The sequence below is a fragment of the Zingiber officinale genome, chromosome 1A (genome assembly GCF_018446385.1).
Source record: "Zingiber officinale cultivar Zhangliang chromosome 1A, Zo_v1.1, whole genome shotgun sequence".
NCBI lineage: Eukaryota > Viridiplantae > Streptophyta > Magnoliopsida > Zingiberales > Zingiberaceae > Zingiber > Zingiber officinale.
Window position 1 is genome coordinate 132,861,533 of NC_055987.1, and position 14,006 is coordinate 132,875,538.

At 37.2% G+C, this 14,006-nt stretch overlaps 1 protein-coding gene across 3 annotated transcripts; it reads right to left on the bottom strand.

Moving 5' to 3' along the window:
* Positions 1-5,683: 5,683 nt before the first annotated feature.
* Positions 5,684-14,006, bottom strand: LOC122033905. Of its 3 annotated transcripts, none has more exons than XM_042593062.1 (8): positions 13,470-14,006; positions 12,610-12,933; positions 12,421-12,492; positions 8,644-8,731; positions 7,913-8,045; positions 7,762-7,800; positions 7,441-7,500; positions 5,684-6,107 (listed from the first exon to the last, which is right to left on the bottom strand). In XM_042593062.1, the coding sequence occupies exons 1-8, from the start codon at positions 13,948-13,950 to the stop codon at positions 6,081-6,083; spliced, it is 1,224 nt and encodes a 407-aa protein (XP_042448996.1). In that variant the 5' UTR covers positions 13,951-14,006; the 3' UTR covers positions 5,684-6,080. The 3 variants fall into 3 exon arrangements, with proteins under 3 accessions (XP_042448996.1, XP_042448991.1, XP_042449002.1); XM_042593057.1 differs by having other exon boundaries at positions 12,610-12,936; positions 13,470-14,005; XM_042593068.1 differs by lacking the exons at positions 5,684-6,107; positions 7,441-7,500; positions 7,762-7,800 and adding an exon at positions 7,516-7,702 and having other exon boundaries at positions 12,610-12,936.

Consider the following 14,006-nt stretch of genomic DNA (forward strand, 5'->3'; position numbering starts at 1 on the left):
TCCTGCTCAGATCCATTCGGCGACGACAGCAGTCTTCATCTCACCGGAGAGGGTTTCTCCGGTGTGACTTCCATCTTCCGACTTCCTTCCGAAGCTTCTACCAACTGGGGTTCAGGCGGCAGAGTAAGAAGCAGCGGCAGTTCATCCAACCTCACAACACCTCACCTCCTTCATTTCGGCGCCATTGATTCTTCCGGACAGCACCTTTCACATTCCGAGCAGCAACATCTCCCTTCATCAGATTTTGGATAGCTTTTGTTTGTTGCAGTTTTTCACTTGATTCGTATCGATATGTTAATTTTGTGTGGTTGATTGTTTGATGCTTGTACTAAATTGTTCTCCCATGTTTTAGTGCACGTACTCATGTCATTTTGATTCATGCTCGTAAGGTGTTCGACAAAATGTTTCTTACAACAATAGGTTTAAATTCGTGCACTTTATTTTACTTAATGTTTGCTTGTCTTGTCTCTTACAATTGCTATAATTTTTGTTATTCGTTTGGATGCAATTAGGATTAGATTTCTTTAATGCTCTAGATTTCATTCAATGGTTACTTTATGTCTTTAATTTTCTTGTAATCATAGTTTAAGTTAGACTAGGTTTTCTTACTTGTACTGTCTTTCATTTACTAGGTTAGGTTCATTTAATGTGTGACTGTTTTATTCCGTAGTTTAATTCATTAATGGTGAAATCGTAACGTAGAGTGACAATGCGCTATGAGATCACTATTAATGGATAGATAGGATGTCTTTCATTAATTAGGATTAAATTTCATACTTGCTTTGCTTTTTTGTTTCTTAGGTTTAATTTCATACTTGTTTTGTTATTTCATATCGTAGTTCAAAATTCAAAACCCAAACCTCCTGTCTCATATAAAAAATCCAAAAGTCATAACCAATGCTGAAGTTATCTTCCCATCGTTACGTTCTTTGGGAGACGACCCGAGTTATTTCTATACTACTTTAGTGTAGAGGGGTTCAGTAACTTTAATTATAATTTGATAAGCTTCCGTAGCACGACACTCGAACTCACATCAGGGTACCAACAATTTCATCTTTAATTAATAAAATTAATACAAACATCATTAATGTGAAGTAATCAAATAAAATACCTCATATTTTGTTAGTAATTAATATCTCATCATCAAACATGGGAAGAGGAAGAGCCATCTACAGCAGTATAAAAAGGTATCTCCAGCACGAAAGCAAGGGGAGGTTCATCTTCATCTCTAAACTCTCTATTATTCTTAATTCTTCTTCTTACTACTGCTTCTGATTTGAGTGTTGGAATGTAAACACCAGGCATATCCTGGTGCCTTTGTTTGCAGATATTCCCGACGGCGGCGATCTCTTATCTTCTTGGCAACAATGGTCAAAGCATGAGCCAACTCACCGGCGAGTCATCTAGGAGAATCTTGGTGCAGGATTAAATTAGCATTGTCTGTGGGAATCTATTTACCTGAACTGAGAACTCATGGAAGACACCGGACATACTATTACTCTAATGCAAGTAGAATTAGCCAAGATGGTAGCAGATACTATAAAAGAAGTATTAGTACAACACCAAGCAAACTTGGCATATCAATCACAGGCAATAGTGCCAAGGGAGCAAGTGAACCCTTCTCCACTCATACCTCCCATATAAGTGGAACCGCCTCACTTATCTCGTCCTATATCGAGGTTGATCGGGGGTTCGAGACTACATCCGACTGGGAAGCAAAGGGGTGCTCGATTAGCAGAATCATCTACTAGGAATACTCCTTTACATGATGTTGCTCAGCCATCGACACCGATGAAAGGCTGATTGAGGAACTGATCATTTCTCCTTTCAGTTTCCACATCTTAGAATATCGACCACCTACCACCGTGGAATACAATGGTTCCACTGATCTCGAGGACCACGTCTGCAAGTTTGAGAATATGTCACTACTGCATCAATACTCGAATGGGGTAAAGTGTAGAGTATTCTTAACCACACTATCGGCCCGCACAAAGATGGTTCTCCCGGCTCTCATCAAACTCTATTCATTCGTTTGAGGAATTCAGAACTATATTCCTACATTATTTCGCTAGCAAAGGAGGTATCACAAAACCTCAATAAATCTATTTGCCTTGAAACAGACATCGAAGACACGTTGAAGGGATTATATTTAAAGATTTAATAAAACAACACAAGATGTTCCTTCAACCACCTCTGAAATGCTGAATCTAGGTCATGGCAGGAGACTTTTTCAGATCTGTCGTAAGAAAGCCTTCAGCCAATTTTGATTATCTACTTGGTCATTTGGTCAAGTATGTGAACGTGGAGGAAGTTCAGTTGGCTCAAAGGAAAGACCCTGGAATGTTAGATCAACTGTTGGTCCCGGTGGGTCGACAAAAGGGGGGCGAATTGTCTGTTCAAAAAAAAGAAAATAACCTTTCTCGACTTTCAACTCAGATAAGTAGCAATAGTATAATTATAATAAGTAAATTAAATAACTATAAAAATGAAAGAAGAGGTAAGGAATTTTACTTGGCTACAACCTAGGTGATTGTTAATCCAAGACAAATGAAAAGCACTAAAAAGTCTCCTTCGATGACGGCGGAGAAACCTCTTATACTCGTTGAATGCTCAGAAAGTTGTTAGGAAATGAATATAAGAGTTTATTTATATTTCTTAACTCCATGGGTCTTTTTATAGCCCATGAAAAATTCTATCTGGGGCTAGAAGGCGTCTCCAACAAGCTGGAAGGCGCCTCCAGTGAGGCAGGCGAGGATAAAACTTTATCCTCGCTAACGACCAATTTTTGCTCAGTCTAAGGCATCTTCAAGTGATTGAAAGCGCCTTCTATGAAGGCTTGAAGGTGTCTTCCACCAGAAAGGCACGAGGGTGCCTCTAGTAGCGTTGGAGGCGCCTCCAACAACTCCAGCAACTCCATTTTTCTCTTCTGTTGCTCCGTTCGCTTGGGTGATTTTGGCCAACTAGAATAGTGCTCACCCGAATCCATTTTCCGGTCTTCTCCTCGAGCAGCCTTCCTCCCCGGCTTCTCGTCCCTCGGACCATCCGTCGATGTACTCTTCCGCAGCATCTCGTTCCTCGGATGCACCGAGCCCGTCGGCTCCCTTCCCGCGCCATCGTTCTTGCTAGTTGTGTCTTCCGCTCGACTTCTTGTGTTCCTAAGCTCCTGCACACTTAGACACAAGGATCAAATACATAGTATCTACCTTAACTTAGTTGACCACATTAAAATTACCATGGGGTACTAACATTAACAAGATGCTAGCCAGAGCGGAAAGCACCTCCTCTCCCGTTGAAGGCAAAAGAAGCTTACTTGTTCAAACCAAAGGATCATCGAACAGAAGGAGTCATTCAGAATATAGAGGCAGCTCCTCCAGCTCCAAAGCAAGAATGTTTCTGCACTTATCACCAATCTCGAAGCCATGTCACTGAAGACCGCTACACTTATAAGAACCAGCAGAAACGAGTGGTCGCTCGGAGATGGTATAGAAATGCAAGGCATGTTTCCTCCTGGTCTACCCAACCCAGTCGGAATGAAAGTCGATCGACACAAAGAGAGAGTTCAACCTTCTTGAGCGGAAGCTAAGAAAGACACCCTCCAAAAGAGGGTTCAACCTTCCCAAGAGGAAGCTAAGAAAGACACCCTCCAAGAGAGGGTTCAACTTCCCGAGCGGAAGCTAACAAAGACATCCTTTAAGAGAGGGTTCAACCTTCTCGTACGGAAGCTAATAAAGACATCTTCTAAGAGAGGGTTCAACCTTCCTGAACGGAAGCTAACAAAGATATCCTCCAAAGTGAGGGTTCAACCTTCCCGAGCGGAAGCTGACATAGTTGTCATTCGAGTGAGGGCTCTTAGCCTCCCAAACAGAAGCTAACAAAGACATCCTCCAAGAGAGGGTTCAACCTTTCCGAGCGGAAGCTAACAAAGACATCCTCCAAGAGAGGGTTTAACTTTCCCAAGCATAAGCTAACAAAGATATCCTCCAAAATGAGGGTTTAACTTTTCCGAGCGGAAGCTAACATAGTTATCATTCGAGTGAGGACTCTCAGCCTCCCGAGCGGGAGCTTTTGAAGGATTGCCCTTCGAATTTTCTCATCTTTTTCGTGATCGGTACTTAATGGCTCCCAAATCAACAAGATGATCGCTCAGTCTGGAGTCCCTTACGACAACTCGATCGAACTCTCAATCAAAAATCTCAAGTGAAAATCTCAATACTCAATCAGATTCTCCATCGAAAATTACATTTTGCATTTCAAATGGCAAATTCCGCTTAGGCCAGTGCATCCATTTTCAAGACTCAAATTAATTCCGCTCGGGCAAATAGATGTATGCAAGTCATGCAAAATCAAGACTAATTGAATCCGATTGGCACCTTGCTCACTCGATAAGGATTTCTAGTGGTTAATACATAAAGTGTTATCATTATGAGGTCTAGGGTTTGAATCTTGATAAAGTCGAGATAAATACCTCCCTTATATGTTAGTCACTATTTCAAAGGCTAGTAGTCGTCCGTGATTTACCTCTTCCATGTTAATCTTAAGACAGAGACACTGGAGACAAACATATTCACTTTTTACCACCTAGGATTACAATGATCATCAAAAATCATGATCTCACACGTTCTATTTCATAGGACGAAATTTTATCGAATTCAATTTGACAAAGACATACAGATGCATGCAAACAATAAAAATAGATCGGCAGATGCAAATGAATGCCACAAATTAAATCCGATCAGCCTTTCATTTCCAAACATTCTTATTTACATGCAATCAGTTCACATGCATGCAAAACACCAATTAAAGCCGCGCAGCTTTGAGCAACTATGATCAATTCAAATCAGCTTCTGACGCAAAATTCCTTTTTACATGCAGCATCTCTATTTGACTGTAGGCTTCGTATGTCACATCTCTATTTAACCGATCGGTTTCACAAACTCATTTGCATACAAAAACTTTGCATGCAACCGCTCGACTTCAACCAACTTGTTTGCATGCAAAAACCTAACTCGGCTTCAAACACTTTTAATTGCACGCAACTGCTCGGGTTCAAAAAACTCATTTGCATGCAAGCCGCTCGGCATCAAAAAAAAAAAAAAATTGTAAGCATGCCGATTAGCTCCAAAAACTTAAATCAAGATGATCTGCTTCACTTGCCATATTCCTATTTGGGTGGGTAAAATTCGATCCAATACACATGGATAAATCTCAATTAAATAGCTGATCGATAATCTCCATTTGACCATTCGATCGGTAATGCACACCTCTGAATCATCCAAATTTAATTAGTGCATTCAAATCTCCGGTCAACGGCTCCCTCCTACACTCGAATCGGCAGCGTCACAACAGCTCTAACGGATAGTTAAAATTCTCTTCATTTCTACATACACGCCCACCTTCTCCGATTAAACTTACATACACTCCCACCTTCTCCGATTAAACTTAAAAAAAAGACTTGTGATATGGAGATTTATGGCTCCTGGCTCCTAAGGGTACAATATAAGTCATAAGTCAAGTGAGAGTCAAAAAAGGGTCATGTCAATCCTGAATTCCGTCAAAAGATACATTTATTATACCCGGGTGTCCTAACGCCCTCTAGCCCAAAGCCCAAAACTATAGTAGGTCAGCCCTACCTCCCCTTAAATATAATTAATATGCCACAAATGCATGGGAATGAGAAAAGCCAGAATAAAAGAGGATATTTCATCCTTAATTAATAAAATTAATACATACATCATTAATGTGAAGAAGTAATCAAATGAAATACTTCATATTTTGTCTGTAATTAATATGTCATCATCAAGCAGGGAAAAAAGAAGAGCCATCTACAACAGTATGAAAAGGTATCTCCATCACGAAAGCAGAGGGAGGTTCATCTCCATTGCTAAACTCTCTATTATTTTAAGTTCCTCTTCTTACTACTGCTTTTGATTTGATTTGAGTGTCGGAGTGTAAACGCCAGCCACATCCCAACACCTTTGTTTGCAGATATTCCTGGCGGCGGTGATCCCTTGTCTTCTTGGCAACAGTGGTCAAAGCATAAGCCAGCTCGGCGAGCCATCCAGGAGAATCTCGGTGCAGGATCAGAACTCAATTGGAACATTTTGTGCCTTAATGAAAAGGGTTTAAATTGACTCATTAAATAGATTCAATCGGGAAGCTGATAGAAAAATATTGGCATACCAAACCAGTGAACCAACCTAATGATTGAAGCAATAGACTTTACAGTTGGGACTACATAGTTGAAAGCTCAGGTTATTTTGTTATCATTAATTTAGAAAATCTGTCTTAGAAAATCTACAGTTTGGGGTAGATTTAGCAATTAATCCTTAAGGGTGCGTTTAGGGTGCGTTTGGTTCAAGTTATCATGTATAACCTTGGTTATGTGATTACCAGGTAATCACATAATCATGATTATAGGGAATAAACATAACCAAATTTTGTTTGGTTTAACATAAGTAATGTAACAAAAACTTATTTGTTTGAAGGTTTTAATGAATAACCTAATTTAATATTTTATTGTATTACCCTCAGTTACAAAATCAATAATATATAATAATAATAATATTATTATTATTATTATTATTTAAATTATACGTTTTTTAACTTTTCTTTTTGCACATTTTTAGTTATTTTTGTGTTTTTTTAAATTTTTTTTCCATTTTTTTAGGTTTTTTAAAATTTTATTTTTTAAGTTTTTTTTAATTTTTAATTTTTTTTATTTTTTTACGTTTTTATTTTTTATTTTTTACGTTTTTTATTTTTTAAAGTTTTTTACATTTCTTTATTTTCTTTATTTTTTACGTTTTTTTTTGTTATTTTTTAAAACATATTTTCTATGTTTTTTAAAAAAAAATTCTATTTTTTAATTTTTTTACAATTTTTCTATTTTTATTTTTACATTTTTTATTATTTTTTACATTTTTTTCTATTTTTTTACATTTTAAATTATTTTTTATGTTTTTTTTATGTTTTTTATTTTTTTACAGTTTTTTATTTTTATATATTTTTTCTTTTTTCAAGGTTATTTTATTTTATTTTTTATATTTTTCATTTTTTTCCTTTGCGTTTTTCTTTTTTGTCCCCGAAAAAAAAAACCTTAATTTTTTTAGATTTTCCGATTTCGGATTTCATGTCCCTTTTGCTGATGTGTCAGGCATGGAACATTATTCGGGAATCATCAATTACCTAAATCAAACAAAGTTTTCATTGATAATCTTGGATGGATAACCAAGATTATCAAGGATAATCCTCAACCAAACGCACTATAAGGGTAAATAAAGAAAACATAGATGAAGTAACTATGTTAGCGATAAACTAGTGTATATCGTTCAGAAATTGCTAATTGAAACGGACATTATTTTCTTATATGGTGAAGATTTTATGCTTCATTAAGCAAATTGTGTTCTCTTATTACAAAATGCTATTAAAGGGTAAATGTACCTTGGTATCTTGCCGACTCTTTATTGGAAAGATCCCTCTACTAGGCAGCTCTAGAGTAACCTGTCAAATCGCCAAAAGAAATACTCAGATTGATTTGAGAACTAGGAAATATCAATTATATTATTATTATTATTATTATTATATTTTTTTTTAAAAAAGAAATCAATTATATTTCAGGTCCACCAATATCGCAAGCAAGTGTAGGCCGCACAGGAAGTTACAATTGTCAAAGCTATATTCCTATCTGGAGTAAGATCCAAGTCTGCATTTGTTAAGAGAAACAGAAGGCTTATCAGATTGAAGAAACTACAAAGATTTTACCTCCTTAAATACTTCACTGTATGATATATCCACAAAACCCTGCAGCCATTCATTGCTAGTATCAAGTCCGAGCATAACTTCCAACCATTTTAAAGCTGGAAACAAATTGTGAAATACAAACATAGCAATAAGAAACAGGGTGTCAGGATACCAATTTTCTGAACAGATTCAGCGATGCTGTATTTGATTCACCAATTTTTGCACAGAAAGTATGAATTCCATATTCCTCCCCGGAAAAAGCCATCATCATCAGGATAGATTCTTTAGCAAGTCCCTTTTGACGGCTTCAATGAAGAAAAAGAAAAGAATTTGTGACAGAAAAATTGCATGCAGCTAAAACAGTTGAATTCGAATAGACATTAAACACTCATGTCAGTAAATATAGAATATATTAGAATTACATTCAATTTGGCACTTAAACTATTGGTTGGTTGGCTCATCCAAATTTATTCAAATAGGTTGATCTCTATGAAAAAGAATTAGATAACTTGATTAAAAAGGCAAGAAACTAACTAGAAAAGGCATTCTATAAAAGATTAACATAGAATTAATTTGTTCACCAGTTAAACAAACCCAATAACCAACTAGTAAAGTCATATGAAACGGTAATCCACAGACAACAAATATAAATGAAGAATTAGAAATCAATGTGAAAGTGCGATTACGTAAGAGTGAATAACATTTAGGCTCAAACTTATTTAATCTAGACTAATAGGAATTGTGCGTTCCTTCCACTAAAAATAAAAAGGTTCATTCACAGTGGAAACTATCTATTGGTTGTGATTTGTTATTTGACCATAATAAGAAAGAAATGAAATAACTGAATTAATATGTGCGAGATTTGTCATATTTAGAAACACACATAAAATATAAATTAACTACCTTTTGGGTTCAGCAATCATGATTTCTATTTCTGCCTTTTGCAAGTCATCCGGATTGTTCATGTATATATTTACATCGCCAACCATAGCTGAAGAAATGAATTAGTTAATTAGCCAAATTAAAAAGAAACTAAAGAAAACTTATATACAAGGAAATATGCAATCTACAAGGTAGTTTGAAGAACAACTTAACAAGATAGAATTGTAGTCACTTTTTATTTATATATAAAAACATTATGAGTCTATAATCACTTTCTTATAACCAGAGGAGCTACTTAGATAAGGAAAATGTATAAGTTGTTTTTCCAGTTCAGGAGATGGAGTCATGAAGTAAAAAAAGTGCATTTACAAGCTTGCATAATGTTCCAAACCACGTTTGCTGGAGTATAGGAAAAATCTAGGAATTCAAAGGTTGATGGGCTTTGAAATGCATGCATTGCATTGAAGAAAGATATCCATATGATGCATGCACTTAGAATCATAATTGCCAAAATTGTACAATTCATAATCCATATCATATTATACAATATAATTTGCAATATAATTTGCAGTATTCTAAATGGCGGTCGAGGCGGCCGCCTAGGCGGGAGGCGGGCATCAACCGCACGCCTTAGGCTGAGGCGGTGCTTTAGGCGGTACCTTCTTCCGCCACCGCCGCACCTGGAATCGCCATTGTTGCCGTTTCGCCACCGCGACACGTTCAAATGCATGACTTAAGCACGACGATGAGTTCGGATGTGTCGCGCAAGCCCGGACGTGACGTCTAGGTCTTGCGATGCGTCCGGTCGCGTCGTGCAAGCCCGGACGCGTTGCTCGAGCTCGACGACGGGCATAGAGGAATCACTTCGGCCCTACGATAGGCCTCGACACGTTGCTCAGGCCAATGCCGCATCCAAACTCGTCGCGCGGTCCCGGAGATGTGTCAAACTTGTCGCCCGACTGAAACAGAGTACCCGGGTAAGTTGTAGGTTAGGGTTTAATTAAATTACTTTATGTTAATAATTATATAGTATATATATATATATAGATTAAATAGTTAATTTTTAATTAATATATTTGATTAAAAGTAAATATTATAAAGAATAATGATTATTTATAATATTATGTATAAAATACTAAAAAATATTCAATCGCCTAGATGGCTGAGACAGTAGGCGGTCACTGACCGCCCCGCCACCACCTGCCGCCATTTACAACACTGATAATTCGCATATAAAATGATATAATTTTTACATACGAAACAGAAATTAAAAGATTTGTAAGACAATTCGGTTTGATTCAATACGATTTTATAAAAATCTTATTTTATTCTATATGATTCTAAAACTAAAAAGAACAACCAATAAAAGTTAAACTTAAGAAGATAAAAACAAATAAAACTCATTAAAAAGATAAACTAAATGCAATATAGTATAAATAAATGTCAAGTCACTCATAACATCATATTCTTTTTTAACAATCAATTCTATTATGGTATCCAATGAAATGTTATATTATTTTACATACTATTAGACACTAAAATTATTATGAATAAAGTAGAATTATTTATATATATATATATTTATTTGAACCTCACAATTCATGGTTTGATATTATTCACAATTCGATAATGATTCACGAAACCTCGATTTATAATTCTATTACTCTGAAGGTGGTTAGTTGCAGCTCAGGGCATTGCATATGTGTTGTGTGTTAAGAATATGTCATACAATTTCATGATGCAAACGAGTTGTCCGACTAAAGATTACACGTGCTTTATAGTGAACACTTGGTTTCATATTAATTTTTAACCTTCAACTAAATCACCTTTAATTTGGGTTCATGCTTGAAAGGTCGACAATAAAAAAATACATCTTCTTAGACAATTAATTGATAAATATCGGGAGTAAAAAACAAAATCTACACATGGTATTCATTAACTTAGAAAAAACTTATAATAAATTTTCCCAAAAAATTATATAGAGAATTTTAAAAACGAGAGGTGTTAGCATGACATATATTGAACTAATTAAGGATATGTATGAGGATGTAATGACTAGAGTAAATACTTCAGGCGAATAACTAAAGCATTTCCAATAAAGATAGGGTTAAGTCTTTATCTGTTTATACTAATAATGGGGGAACTTAGGGGTGTCAAAAATGAACCCGACACGACGACCCAACCTGAGTCAACCCGAAAAAAATCAGGTTCAAGTTGGCCACTTTCGGGTTCGGGTCGGGTTCGGGTTGGAGGGTTAAAAATTTTCGAGTTGGGTCTGATCGGGTTCGGGTTGACCTAGGTTGACCTAAATATAGGGTTCAGTGGTTTTTTTTTAGGGTTAAATCGAATTTTATTTTAAAAATTAAAATATTTTTATGTATATTAATATCATGTTTATATGATAATGATGGAGTATTAAGATAACAGTGACGAATTATAGGGAAAATAACCAAAAAAAAAAAAGTTGTTTTGAATCGGATTTTCGGGTTATCCGGGTCGGGTTCGGGTTGGTCGGGTTCGGGTTTAGGGGTTTTGGGTTAAACTTAGGTTCAGGTCGGGTTCGAGTTGGGTTAAAAAAAAATCAACCCGACCCAACTCGACCCGACCCACCTGAATTGACACTCTTAGGCAAACTCACTGCATACATTCAAGATACAATACCACGGTGCATATTGTTTGCAGATGATATTGTATTGATAGATGAAACACGTGAAGGAGTAAATGCTAAACTAGAATTTTGACGGGAAACACTAGAAGGGAAATGTTTTAGGCTTAGTAGAAAAAGACAGAATATATGAAATTTAAGTTTAGCAATATTAGATATAATGAGACAATTATTAATATAGGAGATGACAAGTTGCCAGGAACCGAAAGCTTTAGAAATTTAGGATCATTTTTGTAAAATGATGAAGAGATTGAGAGAGATGTCTTACATAGAATACAAGCGGGATGGTCAAAATGGAGAACATCGGGTGTTTTATGTGATCGTAAATTACCTCTAAAACTAAAATTATACAAAATTACACTTAGACCTACTATGTTATATGTAACAAAATGTTGGGCTATGACTCGGGCACATGAGCAGAAGATGAAAGTTGCAGAGATAAAGATATTAAGGTGGATGTGTGGGCATACGAGAATTGATAGAATAACAAATGAGAGCATTAGAGAGAGTCGGAGTTGCATCTATTGAGGGAAAACTCCGAGAGACACGTTTAAGATAGTACATGCATGTACTTAGACGACAAATAAATGCTCCAATTAGGCGATGTGAAACTATGACAAACACGCAAATCAAACAAGGAAGACAAAAAAAGACTTGGTTAGCAATAATAAAATAAGATAAAATTTATTTAAATATAGATGATGATATAGTAAGAAATAGAGTTCAATGGCGTAAAAGGATCCATATATCCAACCCCACCTAGTGGGATAAGGCTTGGTTGTTGTGTTCAACTGAATCACCTAGACATAGATACTTTGTTGGCTTCGAGCCAATTTATATATGAAGGAATAGGGCTACATGGAAAGAATAAATACAAACGTGAAGAAGATGAATGGTGATAAACTAACTCTAAAGAAGACGGATGGTCTACTTTGTGTAAAATTTATTGTAGATTTAAAATTTTGATAAATATAAGAAATGGTCAAGTAGCAGCCATAGATGAGACAATTGATAGCATATTACATCAAACTAGTATAGCAAGTGAAAATACGCTTAAATGAGCAACAAACTCAAATACATAATGCAACCATAAGACACAAAGAGGAAAAAGATAAAACAGGTACAGGAAGTACCTTCGACATGGGGATTTCCAGGGACATAACCACCTTGAATCAACTGCTTATCTAGCACTATAAAAGTATGCTCTACAACAACAAAAACAAGATACCCTGATCATAAAGTCATAGCACAATGATTCTACGTGGAGGAAAGAAAGAAAGATAAAGCTGGAAACTTGGAGGTGGAGGATTAGGGTGGATTACTCTGGGGATCATGGGTCCAGGAGGAGTGGACCTGGTACTCCTGGTCAAGAGTAAGTGGCTCAGAGGCGGTGGCGGTGAGGATGGCAGGATCCTGCATCCAGCCATGGTAGGTGGGTACATGCTCCCTCATGTAAGGCACCAGTATTCCTTTCTCGCCTTCCAAGCTTCCCCCTGTTGATTCTCCTTTGCCTTGCACCTCCTCCTCCCTCTCAGTAGGAGGCATATCAGGCTGGTGATTGGGACTCGGAGAAGTGAAGGAAGGAACTGAGGTGGAAGTACAGAGCTCAATCACCATTTTGCCCATTGAAGACGCCAAATTGGATACTTCTGCGGCCAATTTAGGTTATCTCAAAATCAAGTCCAACTGTTTGGAAATCTAAAAATGGTACATTTTAATCGGACCATGTGAACTTTGTCAGATAGGCAATGTGAATTTTAGAAAAAGGTTAATACCCTATAATTATTGTTATCTTCTCTAAAACATATATCTTCCTAACTTTTTTTTTTAAAAAAAATCTATTTAGTAGGTGGAGCATTAGTGTAGTTTCTGAATATATATAGATAGATATTGGTTTCTAATCACAAAATATCCCCATACCGCATTGGACATTAGATAACTCCCATTCAGGACAGGAAGATATATATCTTGATGGTCATAAAACTTACTAAATCACAATTCTTATCCAAGTTCTTTTTGTAGACTATATCAGCACAACAATGCTACAGATTTTATTTTCATGTTAATGCACTAATCAAATTTCAAGCATTCATGACTTTATTTTCATGTTATTACACAAGAACATCCAGTGAGCAGATTCAAGCTTGTAGATATTCTGATTTGAGTGATGATGCTTCCTTACCAGCATTAACGTCCGAGTGGGAGGAATCGTCGGGAGTCAGATTCGAAGAAGCGCCGTCCCCGTCGATGGAGTGAGAGGATGCGGAAACGGCTCTCTCCTTCATGAACTTTATCATGCAGTCGCCGACCTCTTTTGAGTAGATCTGTAGGACCTCCACTTCATCGTCCTCGGAAGCGACAAGGCCGCTGGCCGCGGCGGAGGCAGCGGCGAAGGCTTCCTCCTCGATGAGGAGAGCGGTGGAGGAGGCTTCCTCCAGGGGGAGGACTCCGTACCGCTTAGAGCGGATGGAAAGGGTGACGAGGGTATCGATCAGGTGCCGGATCACAGCATCTCGCTTCCGCTGCGATGGAGGCCAGACGTGAAGGGAAAGGGACGAGACTCTACTGGCCGGAGAAGGAAACGGCGAAGCTGAGGCTACGCAGCCTTCCACAGCGGGAAGCTCGCCGCCGCCGGGCTTCCTTCCTGTGTGGTCTTCCCCCATCTAATCGGACGAGATTGGGTCGGGGCTCGATTTGGATTAGGCCAGAACGGAAAGAC

Excerpts from the sequence above, each read along its gene's own strand:
- LOC122033905 (XM_042593057.1), bottom strand. The coding sequence starts at position 13,950 with ATGGGGGAAGACCACACAGGAAGGAAGCCCGGCGGCGGCGAGCTTCCC. Across the intron at positions 8,732-12,420 it reads TGGAAATCCCCATGTCGAAG|CTATGGTTGGCGATGTAAAT; the intron begins GTACTTCCTGTA and ends TCATTTCTTCAG. Across the intron at positions 6,108-7,440 it reads AGAGTCGGCAAGATACCAAG|GCACAAAATGTTCCAATTGA; the intron begins GTACATTTACCC and ends CTTTTCATTAAG.